General features: G+C 39.3%; 1 protein-coding gene across 1 annotated transcript in view; it reads right to left on the bottom strand.

Annotated features, from left to right (window-relative positions):
* lmbrd1 (LMBR1 domain containing 1) overlaps positions 1 to 17,224 on the bottom strand; it is an 88,580-nt gene that overhangs the window by 10,555 nt on the left and 60,801 nt on the right. Inside the window, 1 exon segment of the mRNA NM_001078716.1 lies at positions 15,821 to 15,899. Within this exon segment, the coding sequence (NP_001072184.1) occupies positions 15,821 to 15,899 (79 nt within the window).

Raw genomic sequence — 17,224 nt, 5'->3', positions numbered from 1 at the left:
AAAGTCAAGGTCATTCCAATGACAAAACATATATTCATGCACTAAAAACACTTGCTTCCTTAGGTTTGAATAGAGATAAAAGTAAATGGTTTTATTTCAAGCTTATTAGTTAGCTGTTGTATTTACATACCGTATATACTAGAGAATAAGGGGTATGTGGTTTTAAACAGTAAACTAGCTCTAGTGGAGAAGAGGGTCAACAAAAACAATATGGTATCAATGATGATACCTTAAGAGTACTACTCCCTTAGCTCAATCAGCAACCGAGCTAAAACACAGAGTTAAAATCCTTCAAAACTATATATAGTTTATATCGAATATAAAGTGCAATGTCTAATGTAGAATGGGACAGGTGAGGATGGTAGATGAAGATGAATTTGGGAGCAGGCCAGGGCACTGGAGGGTCTGGTTGCGGGTGGCCTAATTTGCACACAAAGGACAGATGGTGCTAGTCTGGAGGGACCCATGCCACCCGACTCGAGTATAAGCCGAGGGTGACTTTTTCAGCACATTTTGGGTGCTGAAAAACTAGGCTTATACTCTAGTATATACAGTATTTAATTCATTCATTTATTATTGATGTATTTCATTCATTTACATCCTTATTTTTAAGAATGTATTTTAAAATATTGAGATTTAGAATGTACCTAACTGCAGTCTGATTGACTAGTACAGTGCCAACAAATTCAATAACTCAGCCGTTCCACAAGACAGTATGCCAAATACATTTAAATACAATATAAATATACCATCAAAATTATAATATATGATAAATATAGCTAAAATGTCTGTCCTCAGGATACAAACAGACACCTAAAATAAAAGATAAAAATTCCCTTCTTTTTAACATATAGCTAAAAATGGTTGTCACCATTATAACCCCAGTCTAGAGATGTGTGTGCCTAAAGGGGACACACCAGCAAGTGAGCAAGCATGTATGTGACCAAGCAAAGCATACTACAGTTATGCGAATGCCTATACCAGTACATTAATCTAGTTCATCTCTTCCTAAACTATTATCTTTTAGCTTTTCTGTTGTGATTATTACTTTTATGTTATGTTATTCCAGTTGTTTTAACTCAAAGATCTAGTCTGAATATTCTTTTCCAAAAAATCCTAAACCCAATTCTAGAGGATTTACAGGCAATTAAGGCTTCCCTCAAGAAATAAAGACATTTCCTGCAAGGAGAGCTAATCATCACATTCTCATCTATTCTGACCATAAAAACCACATATTTCTAAAAGTCTCAAGTAAATTAGGCTCTGTTTTCTTTAGGCATACTTTTCAAATTACTTATAAACCTGGCTCCAAGAATGGCAAATGGGATTCCCAATCCAAATATTTTTAGACAATTCTCCTGTTCCACGTAATTTTCAGCTTATTCAAGCAATGAACCCTTTTCTGAATGCCTTCCTCTACTTCAAATTCTTTGTTTTGGAGACTGACTACTAATAAATAACATCTTTCAGAAAACTTTCATACTGATGTTAAAAAATAATTAATGACCACCCAATTGCTGGACAAACTAGTTGGTCTTTATAAGATCCCAGAAGACTATTTTGGTTGCCTGGCACAACAAATGACTGCAAGGTATATGTGAGATCTGTACCAAACTCTTGAGCAATACCTGTATTTCTTTTACTTTTCTGCAGCACAACTGTGCCAACCTCTTGCACAACATTTATATAACAGAATCATTCACCCACTGATCACACATTATTTATTTTCGATTATTTTTTCCACCCAGTTATTCTTCCTGGCCTACATTTACAAAATCCAGATGTAGAAGAAAGATAGATGTTTCTTATTGACAATATTCCAGTTGTTCACAAACAATTCAGAAGTCTCAAAATGTCAAATCATAAGCAAACAACCCAAATCTAATTCATAATTTAACCTTTTTAGTGCCACAGGACGTAGAATCTACGTCCTGTGTATCAAAGGATCAAAGTGCCACAGAACGTAGATTCTACGTCCTGCTGCACTTCCGGTTTTGGAAGCGGAGGAACGGCTTTATATACACACACAAACACACAATCACACATTTATTACACTAATACACACTTATACTCACACTTACACACACACACATGCATTTTTGGGAGGTTTTCAAACATTCATCACTTACAGCACTTAGAGAAAACTCACACTTGCTTGCATACTCACACACATGGACACAAAACACATTTTACACACATGTACACACACACTTACACACTTATGTAATTTTGTAATTTTTTTTTTTTCTAATCGCATCGTTTTTATTCTTGTCTGAAAAAAATGTTTTATTGCCATTGCGGATAGTGTATTCGCTAACCGCACTGCGCAATACCTTTTGTGTATTATTTTGGTGTTTCTACTACATTTTCTGTGATTTTGGTGGATTTTTGGGTATTTTACTGCATGTTTAGCCATTTTATAGCATTTTCAGTTATGCATAGTTCTTGTTCGCTTGACTTTGTCTGTAAAACTTATTTGCCCTAGCCAAAATACTCAAACTGTTATTCTGCCCGCAGATATTAGGCAAAAAAAAAAAATGATTTTAGTGATTTTTTTTTTCTTTATCAATTTTATTGCTTTTTACATTGTTCTTTGTTACTTGTCTTTGCACATGGACATTTTGTCTGCTGTATTTCAATTTGGCATCCTCTGTACCCCACATAGTTTGGTAAATCTATTCATATTGGGCATCAAACTGTTCAGTAGACTAGTGGCGTTCATACTTAGAGTGTTTTATGTTGGTACGTTACTAAATGTGGGGTACATAATGGGGCAACATGCAAGCTTTGTGACGATTTTCAGAAATGTCACAAAAACAGTTCTGTTTAGCATAGCTTTGTAATTTGGTAGTTTGCAGTAGAAAGTTTTATTTACCCATTTTTGTTTTGTCAGAATGTGTACTTTCGGAAAATATATGGTTTTCTAGGGTCTCTTTACTGTTAGGGGGTCGTATGGCACATAATACACATACCGGGTGCAAAAACTGCATGAGCCGAAGCATCTTATGTGAAAATTCATATGCACTATTTTTACTTGGGTGCCCCTGTACCCCACATAGTTTGGTAAATCTATGCATATAGGGCATCAAACTGTTCAGTAGACCCCTGGGGTTCATATTTAGAATGTTTTATGTTGATACGGTACAAAATGTGGGGGTACATAATGGGGTAAAATGCAAGCTTTGTGACAATTTTCAGAAATGTCATAAAAACCTTTCTGTTTAGCATAGCTTTGTAGTTTGCAGTAGAAAGATGTATTTACCCATTTTTGTTTTGTCAGAATGTGTACTTTCGGAAAATATATGGTTTTCTAGGGTCTCTGTACTGTTAGGGGGTCTTATGCTGCATAATGCACATGCTGGTAGCTTATATTGCAGTGTATACACTTTGTATGCACTAACTTCCTTTTGGGGTCTCTAAATGCCAGATACAGTGCTGATCCTATGCACAATGGGCATCAAACTGTTCAGCCGACCCTTGGCTTTCATATTTAGGGTGTGTTTTCTTGGTACCTAATGTTATGTGGGAGATAAGGTGCTTGAAAGTGGAAGATTTGATGTGATTTTCAGGTATTTCACCAAAACTAGCAATTTTGGGAAAGCACTGCGACTCTGTAGTTTGGAGTAGAAATACATGGGTACCAATTTTGAATTCGCCCGAATGTGTACTTTCCAAAAATATATGGTTTTGGGGGATCAATGTATTTTTTTGTGTTTTTACCCCACAGAAAATGCAGTAAACGTGTTGAATTTTCAGTAGCTAAAGAGACCTCTGGGGCAATCTCTATGCACTAATGTACTTATGGGGTCTCTAAATGCCAGATACAGTGCTGATCCTATGCACAATGAGCATCAAACTATTCAGCGGACCCTTGGCTTTCATATTTAGGGTGTGTTTTCTTGGTACCTAATGTTATGTGGGAGATATGGTGCTTGAAAGTGGAAGATTTGATGTGATTTTCAGGTATTTCATCAAAACTAGCAATTTTGGGAAAGCACTGTGACTCTGTAGTTTGGAGTAGAAAGACATGGGTACCAATTTTGAATTCGCCTAAATGTGTACTTTCAAAAAATATATGGTTTTGGGGGGTCAATGTATTTTTTTGTGTTTTTACCCCACAGAAAATGCAGTAAATGTGTTGAATTTTCAGTAGCTAAAGAGATCTTCTGGGAAATTTGTATGCACTAACTTACTTATGGGGTCTCTAAATGCCAGATACATTGGTGATCCTATGCACAATGGGCATCAAACTGTTCAGCGGACCCTTGGCTTTCATATTTAGGGTGTGTTCTTTTGGTACCTAATGTTATCTGGGAGATAAGGTGCTTGAAAGTGGAAGATTTGAGGTGATTTTTTAGAATTTTCATAATTTTTTATAGGAAATGCTAAATTCAGTAAAGCATTGCTGTTGGAAGACATAGTTACCCATTTCGGATTCGTCAGAATGTGTAGTTTTCAAAAATGTATGGTTTCCTGGGGTAAACCTAATGTTCCAGGATTTTTGGCTTTGGAATGTAAAGTATGCCGTATTCTGCTGTAATGCTTTGAAAATTTAGTAATTTACTGCTGGGAGTTTTTGATCTATAGAAGTCAGAAATCTCAATAAAACTATACATATCAGGTATTGGCACGTTCGGGAGACATGAGGCTTTCCAAATCAGTTGAATTTTTGTCCATAAAATAAAATATGTTTCTGGTAGAAATCCTTATATCATGAAAAATAGCATTTTTTCTTTTTTTTTTTGTATTTCAAGCTCTAAATCTTGTTCCAGAAGTGGAAATACACTCAGGTAGATTTGGAAAGCTCAGGTTCTCCTGAAAAAAACAATATATAGTTTGCCTACCTAAACTTAACCCTGCCCCCAGTAAAAGCCCCTATATTGAGAGAGCACAGAATGTTTACAAAACGTCTGGCACTGGGGGGAACTGAAATGACGAATTCGGCTGGCACTTAAAGGGTTAAAGCAGGGCCTCCTGTTTTGTTTACTACTTTGCATACATTCATCAAATGTCTCACTCAAAACTTTGGAAACAAATTTGCAGTTTCATTTCCTATTATTAAAAAGACAAAGTATCTTTCATATTGAGACAGCCATCATCTCATATAACGCACCCTATATTTCATTTTGCGTAATATGTATATCATGATCAAATGCTGTACTCCTCTTCCATCAGAAACACTCTTAAAGGAGAATGCAAGTCAAAATTTAAAAAGCATACTGCCCAATAGTCCTCCTATTGTTTAGTAAAAATGCCACACTTTTGGCTCACCTAATCAAATATTTACTCAGTCACACTTACTTCACATTTTCTAGAACAGGCAGCCATCTCTAAAAAGGTATTCTCCCTTCCTTTCCCTCCTTGCTTCATACTGCACATGTGTTTCATTCCCCCCCCCCCTTCCAGATCCGCTTCTGATTGGCTGGTGGGCATGTGTAGTTAAGAACAGGAGACGGGATCAAGTTACACACATGCTCAGAGAATAGGAAGACTGCCGCTGGCAGCCTACAGGAAGGGCAGAGAGATTTCAGTGATGTCACTGTAGTCTTCACACTGCTGTAGGCTGCCAGCACCATATCTCAGAGAAGCAAGCAGGGACTTGGGAATTATGCAGTAAGTACTTAAAAAGAATGCCTTTAGACTTACTTTTAATTTATATTAACCTTTCATTGTCCTTTAACTGAGTGTTAGAAGGAACCACAGTATTCTGTCAAATAGAATGGATGCTAATACAACACCTAGGAACCTTCTATTATTAATGTTCCCAGATCCCAGGTCCATGACTTTCATCTACTTCACCCTAGCACACCTACCGTATATACTCGAGTATAAGCCGATCCGAATATAAGCCGAGGTACCTAATTTTACCTAAGAAAACTGGAAAAACTTGTTGACTCCAGTATAAGCCTAACATAAGCATCCAACATAATATATTATGTTATATATTATATTCGGATCGGTTTATACTCAAGTATATCCGGTACTTGGAATAACATTTTCATTGCGCAAAGCCAGACAAGACTTCCTATTTCAATAATATTAAGATGTATAAGTCAAGAATAAGCACACACTCAGGGGCCATTACTAAAGAGGGGAACCTACAAGCTGTTGTTATCCTAATGCACTTTCCTGTTTCCCATGTTTTGCTCCCCATTTCTATTGGGCTGTGCATAACCTTGGCATTCCTATGATATTGAACACATCAATTTCAATAGGGTGTTAGATGTGAGGGCAGCTTTGCAGCATCATTGAGCTCTAACACCAGCTGAACTAGGCAAACTGCATGCAGACCTCATTAAAGCCTGCAACAGAATACATGAATAAAATGTTTGGTCTTCAGTAAAGTTGCATGGTTCAAGGCATTGCTATGTGGTATCAGTGCTGCAAAGTTTTAAAGACAAGTCGGGGGCAATTAAAACTGGTATATAAATAGAGCCACATTCCTTTTCATAAAATAAGTATTACTACTATTACTAGGATGAACTCATTACATTACAAGTATTGTTTGTTGGATAATGTTTTACCAGTGCAAATAATTTAGTGTGAGAAACTCTCTGCTGCACAATAAACATCATGCCTGATACTCGGCACGGGAATCCTGCACACATAAATGAACAAATGAGCCCATTGGTTCCGGCAGACCCTCACACATTGTTAATCACTATTGGTAACTGTAATAAGGTTTAGGAATGTGGTAAGAGTCTGCCGACAATTAGGCGATTAACTGTCAGATGGTTTATCCCTAGGAGTGTAGCTAGAACCTGCTCCCAGCCGTTACCTGAATGCAGATTTTAGTATCTGGCAAAGCTCCTCCAAACAACATGTGGGCGTGTGCGCAGTACACACAGGTGGGCGGGGGGAGGGTGCGACGAGACGCACAGGGAGCGGCGCACAGATGCTGCAGATTTGTAGTTTTAGTATCCGGCAAAGCTCCTCGATATGAGGAGGCAATATGAGGACGCGGCGAGACTCCCGGGGGGTACGCACACTACACACAGGTGGGCGGGGGAGGGTGCGACGGGACGCACGGGGTGCGGCACGCAGATGCTGCAGATTTAGTATCCGGCAAAGCTCCTCGACATGAGGAGGCAATATGAGGACTCGGCGAGACTCCCGGGGGTAGCGGCGTGCCGCGCCGAGCCAAGCCAAGCCACAGGGGGCGGGGGTGCGAGCGGCGCGCCGCCCCCCCCGTGAGTCTTGCTGCTCACATGTCGTTTGGAGGAGCCTTGCCGGATGAGCACTACCAGAATACAAAGGAGCACTGAAGGATTACTTGGGACCTGCGCCGGTAGGATTCTTGCCTCGAGTATAAGCCGAGGATTCCTTTTTTAGCACATTTTGAGTGCTGGAAAACTCGGCTTATACTCGAGTATATCCGGTACTCCTAACTGCATTTAAAAGATAACACTAAGGAAAGGCAAGGAGGAAGAGAACTTACCATACTTTAATGGTCAGATGCCCCTTTTCGGTCAATGCTCAAGTGCACATAGACCTGCATGTGCATGTATCAAAGCAGCTTCCTATGGACACTCACACCTTGATGCTATGTTTATTATTACAAAACAACACACAAGGCATATAAAGTTGATGTTTGCCATTCATTTAGTTGGCCAAGTTAGTAATATTTAACTATTTATTTTGACACTGAGTGCTCTGGTTTGAAATGAGAGCCAGATAATTCCAAAGCACTTGTTATAAGTGTTTTTAATTTACATAATAAAAACATAGGTAGCAATTCTGCCTTGCAGCACTGGCGTCCTGAGTTCCCTGCCTGTGTGGGTTTCCTCCAGTTCTCCGGGTAACTCCCATACTCCACAAAAACATACAGGCAGGTTGATTGGCTTATAATTAAACTGACCATGGTGTGTGTGTGAATGTGATAGGAATGTTAGATTGTAAGCTCCTAAGGGGCAGGGACTGATGTGAATGATGTATAATCTCTGTAAAGCACTTTGGAAGAGTGTCAGCACAATATAAATAACGGGGAATAAAAAAATCCACAGATTTAATTACCCTGCAAATGATTCCTTAAAGTAAATATTACCAAATTGTGTGCAATATCTGTCTAATTTAACAGAAATTCCATAAACATTTATCATAATATGTAGGCTTTGTGCCAGAATTAGGTCTTGTTTTTCACAGATTGGTGAAATAAAACCATTCCATTTGTACTATGGAGCAGCAGATGGATTGGGAGCTTTCAAAAGGTATTTGATTTGCCTTTTTGGAGGACTTTCAACTTAATTTGTCTGTGGATCACCATCTGTCTGTGGACCATCATTTGCATCACACAGTAATGTATGTTTTTTTCCACACTAGTTCGAAATTCATCCATTTTAAGTAATATAGGACTCAGTGACTAATGATATTATAAAAGAACACCTTTCATTTAGTCTTTGTTATTCCATTGCCGTTTCATGTTTGTGTTGCTGCAGGGGATCTCCAATATCTCATTCTCCAATATCCATAATGATAAATGATGCTCTTAGAAACCACTTAAATAAAATGAACCCATAATAAGGTTCTCGTAAAAACAACAAAAAAAAAAAAAGTATAAATAATTCCAATGTTCTTTATGCATAAACTTTTGAAGCTACAGTTGCAAGAAAAAGTATGTGAACCCTTTGGAATTATATGGATTTCTGCACAAATTAGTCATAAAATGTGATCTGATCTTCATCTAAGTCACATCAATAGACAATCACAGTCTGCTTAAACTAATACCACACAAATAATTAAATGTTTCCATGTTTTTATTGAACACACCATGTAAACATTCACAGTGCAGGTGGAAAAAGTATGTGAACCCTTGGAATTAATAACTGGTTGAACCTCCTTTGGCAGCAATAACTTCAACCAAACGTTTCCTGTAGTTGCAGATCAGACGTGCACGTGAACGGTCAGGAGTAATTCTTGACCATTCCTCTTTACAGAACTGTTTCAGTTCAGCAAAATTCTTGGGATGTCTGGTGTAAATAGCTTTCTTGAGGTCATGCCACAGCATCTCAATCGGGTTGAGGACTCTGACTGGGCCACTCCAGAAGGCGTATTTTCTTCTGTTTAAGCCATTCTGTTGTTGATTTACTTCTATGCTTTGGGTTGCTGTCCTGTTGCAGCACCCATCCTCTGCTGAGCTTCAGCTGGTGGACAGATGGCCTTAAGTTCTCCTTCAAAATGTCTTGGGAATTCATTTTTCCTTCGATGATAGCAATCTGTCCAGGCCCTGACGCAGCAAAGCAGCCCCAAACCATAATGTCCCCACCACCATACTTCACAGTTGGGATGAGGTTTTGATGTTGGTGTGCCTCTTTTTCTCTACACATAGGGGCACATTCATGAAAACGAGAGTTCGAATCCCGAATGGGATAAATTCAGATTGGATACGATAATTTCTTAATATCGCAAATATCATGAATATTCTTATGAAAAAATCGTATTAGTCACGATAATATCGTATTGGCGATAGTCACAAAATTTTCGTATCCGAATGATAGTAAAATGCAGGAAAACCTTTCAAACTTTGATCCTTCTGTGCATGATTTTGGAAGACTCCTATAGGAATCAATGGCACTGTGCAGCTCGGAAAGCCCAAGGAAAGTCACGATATCGAAGCTTGAATGAATCTAAACTTTCGTACTCAGCGCGACAATACGATTTTGTCGCACAAATTTTGTCACAAAGTATGAAAAAGTTGTGAAAAATACGAGAAAGTCACCGAAAATACGCTGAAAGAACGCTTGGAGCGTTCGTGGGTTAGTAAATCTCCCCCATAGTGTTGTGTGTTTCTTCCAAACAACTCAATTTTGGTTTCATCTGTCCACAGAATATTTTGGCAGTACTGCTGTGGAACATCCAAGTGCTCTTTTGCAAACTTTAAACATACAGCAATGTTTTTTTTGGACAGCAGTGGCTTCCTCTGTGGTATCCTCCCATGAAATCCATTCTTGTTTAGTGTTTTACGTATCGTAGATTCGCTAACAGGGATGTTAGCAGATGCCAGACACTTTTGTAAGTCTTTAGCTGACACTCTAGGATTCTTCTTCACCTCACTTGAGCATTCTGCACTGTGCTCTTGCAGTCATCTTTACAGGACAGCCACTCCTAGGGAGAGTAGCAGCATTGCTGAACTTTCTACATTTATAGACAATTTTTCTTACCATGGACTGATGAACAGCAAGGCTTTCGGAGATACCTTTATAACCCTTTCCAGTTTTATGCAAGGCAACAATTCTTATTCGTAGGTCTTCTGAGAGCTCTTTTGTGCAAGGCATCATTCACATCAGGCAATGCTTCTTGGGAAAAGCAAACCCAAAACTGGTGTGTGTGTTTTTATAGGGCAGGGCAGCTGTAACCAACACCTCCAATCTCATCTCATTGATTGGACTCCAGTTGGCTGACCTCACTCCAATTAGCTCTTGGAGATGTCATTAGTCTAGGGGTTCACATACTTTTTCCACCTGCACTGTAAATGTTTACATGGTGTGTTCAATAAAAACATGGACACATTTAATTATTTGTGTGGTATTAGTTTAAGCAGACTGTGATTGTCTATTGTTGTGACTTAGATGAAGATCAGATCACATTATGACCAATTTGTGCAGAAATCCATATAATTCCAAAGGGTTCACATAATTTTTCTTGCAACTGTATATACAGATAGGCTATAGTAAACTTATTTTTTTCCTTTCAAAATATAATAAACAGCAAAACTACAAAAGAACTCCTGTAAATGTAATTATGTAGAAAACTTAGAAAAAGCAATAATTATGTGATTGTTATGTTAGTCCTACAGATACAGCCCTAAATTGTTTGAAAATCAGTGCAGCAGCATCCTGATTTTGATACTGTCGACAATTCTGTCCTTATGCAAATTTTCTATTCTCTGGGTATCCGAGATCAAGCTGCATCCTGGTTCTCCTTCCTAACCGCTCCTTGCCTGTTGCTTTTGCTAACAAATCCTCTACCCTGGTTCAGCTTAGTGTGGGAGTATCTCAAGGTTCTGTACTTGGTCCTTTGCTGTTCTCCCTGTACACGTTCTCTTTAGGAGACCTTATCTCTTCATTCGGTCTTAAATATCACTTATATGCAGACAAGATCCATCCAGATATATTTAACCACCCCTTCACTAACCAATGATGTTCAAACCCAGATTGCTAACTGCCTCCTGGCTATCTTCTCCTGGATGAACCAACACAATCTCAAACTTAACTTAGCTAAAACAGATCTCATGGTCTAGCCCATCTCCTCCTTTCACCATTACTATTGATGGCATGGCCATTAACCCTTTTTGTTATTTTTTAACATTAACCCTTTTTGTCATTGTTATTTGTATATGACAATAAAACTTGAAACTGAAACTTCTCTAAACATATTAATAACACTGGCAAAACCTGCCACTTTTTCCTACATAATATTGCTAAGAAACGCCCCTTTCTTTCACAAGTTACAGCTACAACACTAATCCATGCCCTTATGCTTTCCCGATTAGATCACTGCAAACTGGTCTCCCTGACTCCCACCTCTCTCACCTGTAATTAATCTGAAACTCTGCTGCCAGGATCCTTCTGGTCTTTCCTAAGAGGGAACTTGTACAGCTCCACTTAATTCCTTTAGCATGGCTGCCTGTTAAGCAAAAAAATTCATATAAAATCTTTCTGCTAACATTTAAAGCCCTTCACTGCTCAGTTCCTCACTACATTTCTTCACTGGTCTCCCTGCAAGTTCCTGGCAGTCTCCTCCACTTCTCTCAGATCCTCTGTCTTTTCACACCATCCACACCCATTGCTCTCTCTAACTAAAACTAAAGCTTTAAGGCATATATCTTTCCCTTTAAGATACAAAAACAAACAACAATGATTTTGATCCCCATAACTGTTCACAATGAGTTTTTACACACAAGAATGAGACTGAAATTTAAAACCACTGGTGCTCTGCATTTTCACCTTTATTGATTGAATGTGTGAAATCACACAAGTTTACTAACTATCCACTTAGACACTTCCTTTATGAAAAGCAAAAATTTCAACAAAATCAAATAACTCAGAAAATAACTTTTCAAAATAAAATTGGGTCCAGCTGCTAGCTGGAAAATCAAACCTAATCAAAACTGGAATGTGATTAGCAGGATTAGACATACTACTGCTGCATCCTACAAAATATCTCACAATCAAAAATGAATTAAATAGTATGTATGGGAAACTGAGACCATATCAATGCAATGACTAAAAATCATCGGACTACTTAGTGTAATTCCATCAGTGTGATCAAATTAAAGCTTTTCATAAGAAACCAAAGAAAAAAAGAATGTAATGTTTATTGTGATTCTTTCATCATTAGCATGCAAGGGAAAAATGCTCTACTGTATACAGGTTAGATCTGAATGTCTGAACTGACATCAGTTTGCATGTGAATTTAATAAAAGGAAGCATAATGCTTAATTGCATGTTGCAATTTCTACCAGCTGTCTCAGTTAGATTACTTTATGTACAAGGACCTATGAGGCCATTCCAAGAATCCAGTCCCTCTGATCACACCACCATAGCCTCAGACTAAATATATGACTGGGTTTGCTGCCTTGGGGCCCTGAACCCCCCAAGGTGCCCCCGCCGCCCGCCTCAGGTCCCCTAACACCCCCCCTTTAGGGGCCCCAGCCACTGCCTGAAGTCCTCCCCTGATCGTGCATAAGTGAAACGCATCAGGGAAGGGACACCTGCGGGCGGGGGAGAGCCGTCAGTGGTTGGGTCTGGGCCGCTGGGGCCCACCGGGTTTTTTCCCGGTGTCACGGCATTCCAGTCCGACCCTGTCTGGAAGCCACTATGTCTACGAGCGCTGACTTCAGTATCGACCTCTGTACAATGACAGAACATTCCTGCTATTATTTTTCTTGACTAATGACTAGTTTGTTATTCATATAATGAAGACTTACGGTAAATAACAAAACATATTTTTGAACAAAAAATAAAATCTTCAGTACATTAATATAGGACTGCAGGGCTTTTAACCAACCTGTGCATATTTTTTATATGCTGTAGGTATAACAAAACTATATGAGCATCTGTTGGTCACAGATCATCACTCCTACAAGGAAGTTTCTTTTATGTGCACCATAAGGGTGCCTTGAATGCTATTTGCAGTACTAGATTTCTTCTGAACAGTCCTACTTATAATATGTCACCTTTCTTTGATAATGCCTATTTCTAAACATATACCGTATTTTCCGGCGTACAAGACGACTGGGCGTATAAGACGACCCCCAACTTTTGCAGTTAAAATATCCTCAATCTCCCCCCGCAGCGTCCTAAAGCTCGTCCTCCACAACATCATCCAGCTACCCCTAGCGTCCTCCCCAACATCATCCAGCTCCTCTAGCATCCTCCCCAACATCATCCAGCTCCCCCTAGCGTCCTCCCCAACATCATCCAGGTCCCCCTAGCGTCCTCCCCAACATGCCCCAGCTCCCCCCAACATCCTCCCCCACATACTTTAGCTCCTCCCAACATCCTCCCCCACATACTTCATCTCCCCCCAACATCCTTCAGCTCCCCCACATCCTCCCCCACGTACTTCAGCTCCCCCAAGTGTCCTCCACCACCCCTGCTGAGTCCGGCTGTTTCCTCCGGCTGCTTCATCCGGCTTTAAACGTAATGGCTTCATCCACCACCCCTCCCGATCGCCTGCTGCTTCCTCCGGCTGCTTAGGTTGCGCCCCGTGCACGCTGACGTGACGCGTATGCACAGGGCGCAACCAATAAAATTAACCGCTGACCCCTTTAAAGCGTTACAGGCTCATTGGTGGTCAGCGGTTAATTTTATTGGTTGCGCCCTGTGCATACGCGTCACGTCAGCGTGCACGGGGTGCAACCTAAGCAGCCGGAGGACGCAGCAGGCGAGCAGGAGGGGTGGTGGATAAAGCCGTTCCCTTTAAAGCCGGATGAATCAGGCGAGCGGGAGGGGTGGTGGAGGACGCTGGGGGGCCCTGCAAGCAAGTACCCGGCGTATAAGACGACCCCCGACTTTAACCCAGATTTTTCTGGGTTAAAAAGTCGTCTTATATGCCGGAAAATACGGTAACATGTAAACTGTTGACATTCACTGTTCTAAATGTATGTCAAAAACACTCAACCTGTTACTCATAAACTTTATTTTCATTTAGTGGATGTCCTAGATTACTGAAGCAAGCAAGTTTATATTTAGCATTATTGATTACAATACTAATTCTGTTAAGTAATTTTAGCTTACAGGGCATCCATCACGTCTGCCTATACACTAAACTGCTGAAGTAAGAAACAGCTATAACATAATAGATTATTCTGTTTAAAAGGGCACTTTATGAAACACCATCCTGTTTAATAAATATTTAAATCAAATAATTCTTTACCGTCACAAAAATAAAATAAATATATAAATGTGATAAGCATAAGCAAATCAATTTTCTGATGTGGTACCATATTAAAGCTGAGATAATTAATAAAACAATATTTCCTTTAACAGCACATGCTGGCCTATGTAAATGTTGATGCTAAACTATTTGTACTTTTTAAACTAATAATTACAAGCTCATAGGAACAAAGCACATGTGACAATAGAATTAAGGTGAATAGAAATAGATGCCCAGCCATTAGTGCCAACACACCTTTAAGAAATATCCTAAAAATCTTCTGTACCGTGCCCAAATATTGCCAGGTCCATAAATACTGAGTTAAAGAAGTAAACATGGACTGAAAGTGTGGGTTGTCAGCTTTGAACCAAGGGTATTTACATCCAAATACGGTGAATTATTTAGGAATTGCAGCACATTTTATACATAGTGCCCTCTATTTCAAGGAACCAAAAGTACTTGGACAATTGACTAACGAGTTGCAGGGCTGTCAACTTCAACGGTTCTTGGGGGAAAATTTTTTGATACCCGGAAGTGATGTCACGTACGTCATGCACACTTACGGACACTGGGGGAGAGCCACTAAAATCGTATAACATCTGAACAAGGGTTTACAGCTCATGATCAGTTGTGGGCAGACAATGAGGACAGTTGCAGTCAAGGCCTGGCAAAGGGTCACTAGAAAGGAAAATGGGCAACCTATGTACAAAAGTGTCTGTAATTTCTGGACGGCTCATACAATAATATTGTTAATCTTCTTTAATTTAATCTGGAAGTCTACACTGCAAATACACACTGATTGCTTCTTTTTCAACACTTGCAAAACAAACAAAACAACATTAATTAGAATAAAGGTCACTGCATGATGAGCTAGAGTCACACTGAACACGATTGAAAAAGGTCATAACCACCCACTACAGATTTGCATGGTGCTTAATCCTCAACATCACTAAATGAAAAACTAATGATTAATTCTGCACTGGAAGATTCTCACACCTAAAGTGGTCACAACCAATATTGTTTGTAGAATCCGACTTGGCCAAGGCAGCAGTTTAATAATCCTTGTCTAGGCAACAAATGGTCTCCCTGGTGGACATATCCAGCAAGCTAAATTAAAAATATTTTTTTATATTTTTGACCTGGGGCAGTCACTTAAATCAACCTAATTTGGCCCGCCGTCATCTCAGTGGTTAAAGAGAACGATCTGCTCCTCTGCAAACTTCGTAGCGTGCATGGCTATCTTTATAAAGATGACCCAACAAAAGTTAATTTTTTTTTTTTTTTTTTAACATTTTTGCATTTTGCAAGGTATGCTGGTCCGTTATTGTTATTATAAATGTATAGTATAAAAGTTACACTACTTATAAAACGTCCAAGATAGTCAGGCCCAAAATTATATTTACCATGAGGATGTTACAGTTATGTCATTGTCAAAGTCACTTACCCTCAGGAGCACTGGCATCACAATCTTTCAAAACAGAGGCAGAAGAATTTCCTATTGCAGTCTCTTGTGTGCTATTGTTCTGAAATGTAGAGAACAACCTATTGTAAGCAATAGAAATTTTATTATCTTAGCTCTTTAACTGTCAAATCTACCATATGCGGGTAAAGGGACTGACATGCCACATATCACAGATTGTATGATCTGTATTGATTCCAGTTAGGAGAGCAGATTTAATAACCCTGTTGTTCCCCTGCCCTTACACAAAAGCAGAGTGAGAAACATGTGGCTTTTTGGGTTCATAGTTGTATCTTCTTCCGCCCTCCAGAAACTCCGGCGGATCCACTGTCTGCCTTAAACTTACACTCATAGCTCACCCACCCACTCACATATGCATGCAAAGTGTAAACACACATATATACACTAAGGCTGAGGGCACAAAGGGTGTATTGGCCGCTTCTTTCCTCCTGTGTTTTGTGTGCAAGCCTCTTATCTTTTATACTTCAGTTCTGTCTCCTTCAAAGTTTCGAAAACCATAAATTTTAAGTATTGCACATCTATATTGAGATATATATGATTTTACCATCTGCGTGGTCTCACTTATATAGATAAGATTGTACACGTGTATCTCTAAATTTGTGATCTATGTGCTATCCTCTCTGTTTGCAAAAAGGCCATTAATATAGTTTTTGAAACTGGGCCTCCACGAGAAGGCAAAAGAGAACTAAAGCTTAAGGGCAAGGGGCACACAGGGTGGATTGTCTACCAGCAGATAAGTGCAGGCTGACAATCAGTCCCTGTGCTTAAAAAATGTTGTTGTGGCTGCACCCAGAAGCTTTGAATCTGACTGGGTTAAGGCACATGCAGTCAAATATCTGCCAACAAATGCCTCACATTTTTTGCGAGATATCGGCTGCTTGTGCCTGCACCTGGGCAAATTTAATGCTTCTGTATGCAGGAACAACTAGAAGATTTTTTTTAAGCGTAGAGGTGGACTGTCATCTTAAGCTTATTCCCAGGCTGACAAACCACCCCATGTACCGTTGCCCTAAATGGATTAAATCACTACATCCAACAGGATTGAATAAGGATTATGACCTATTTCTATTTTTCTAATTATTTTTATTGAATTGACGTTTCGTTTCTCACCGTGGACCTTTATCAAGATACTGAACAAACATATTAAAAACAATAAAACAATTTATTCACTCACCCACCAATGTGACACACCCCCTTCACAAAGATAATGTGTTAAACCGCAAAGTGACCGTAATGATATCAAACATCACAAGTTTATAGTTTGATATATTGAGTTTTGTTTGAAGTCCTGGTGTGCATCAGCATTTTTTATATTTTTGTATATACCTTCTGCTTGCACCCAGGCATATTGCTGAATAAGTGTGTATA

This window comes from Xenopus tropicalis, chromosome 5 (assembly GCF_000004195.4).
Source record: "Xenopus tropicalis strain Nigerian chromosome 5, UCB_Xtro_10.0, whole genome shotgun sequence".
In the NCBI taxonomy this organism is placed as follows: domain Eukaryota; kingdom Metazoa; phylum Chordata; class Amphibia; order Anura; family Pipidae; genus Xenopus; species Xenopus tropicalis.
The sequence above is the reverse complement of the archived record's forward strand: the minus strand, read 5'-3'. Positions and strand labels throughout refer to the sequence as shown.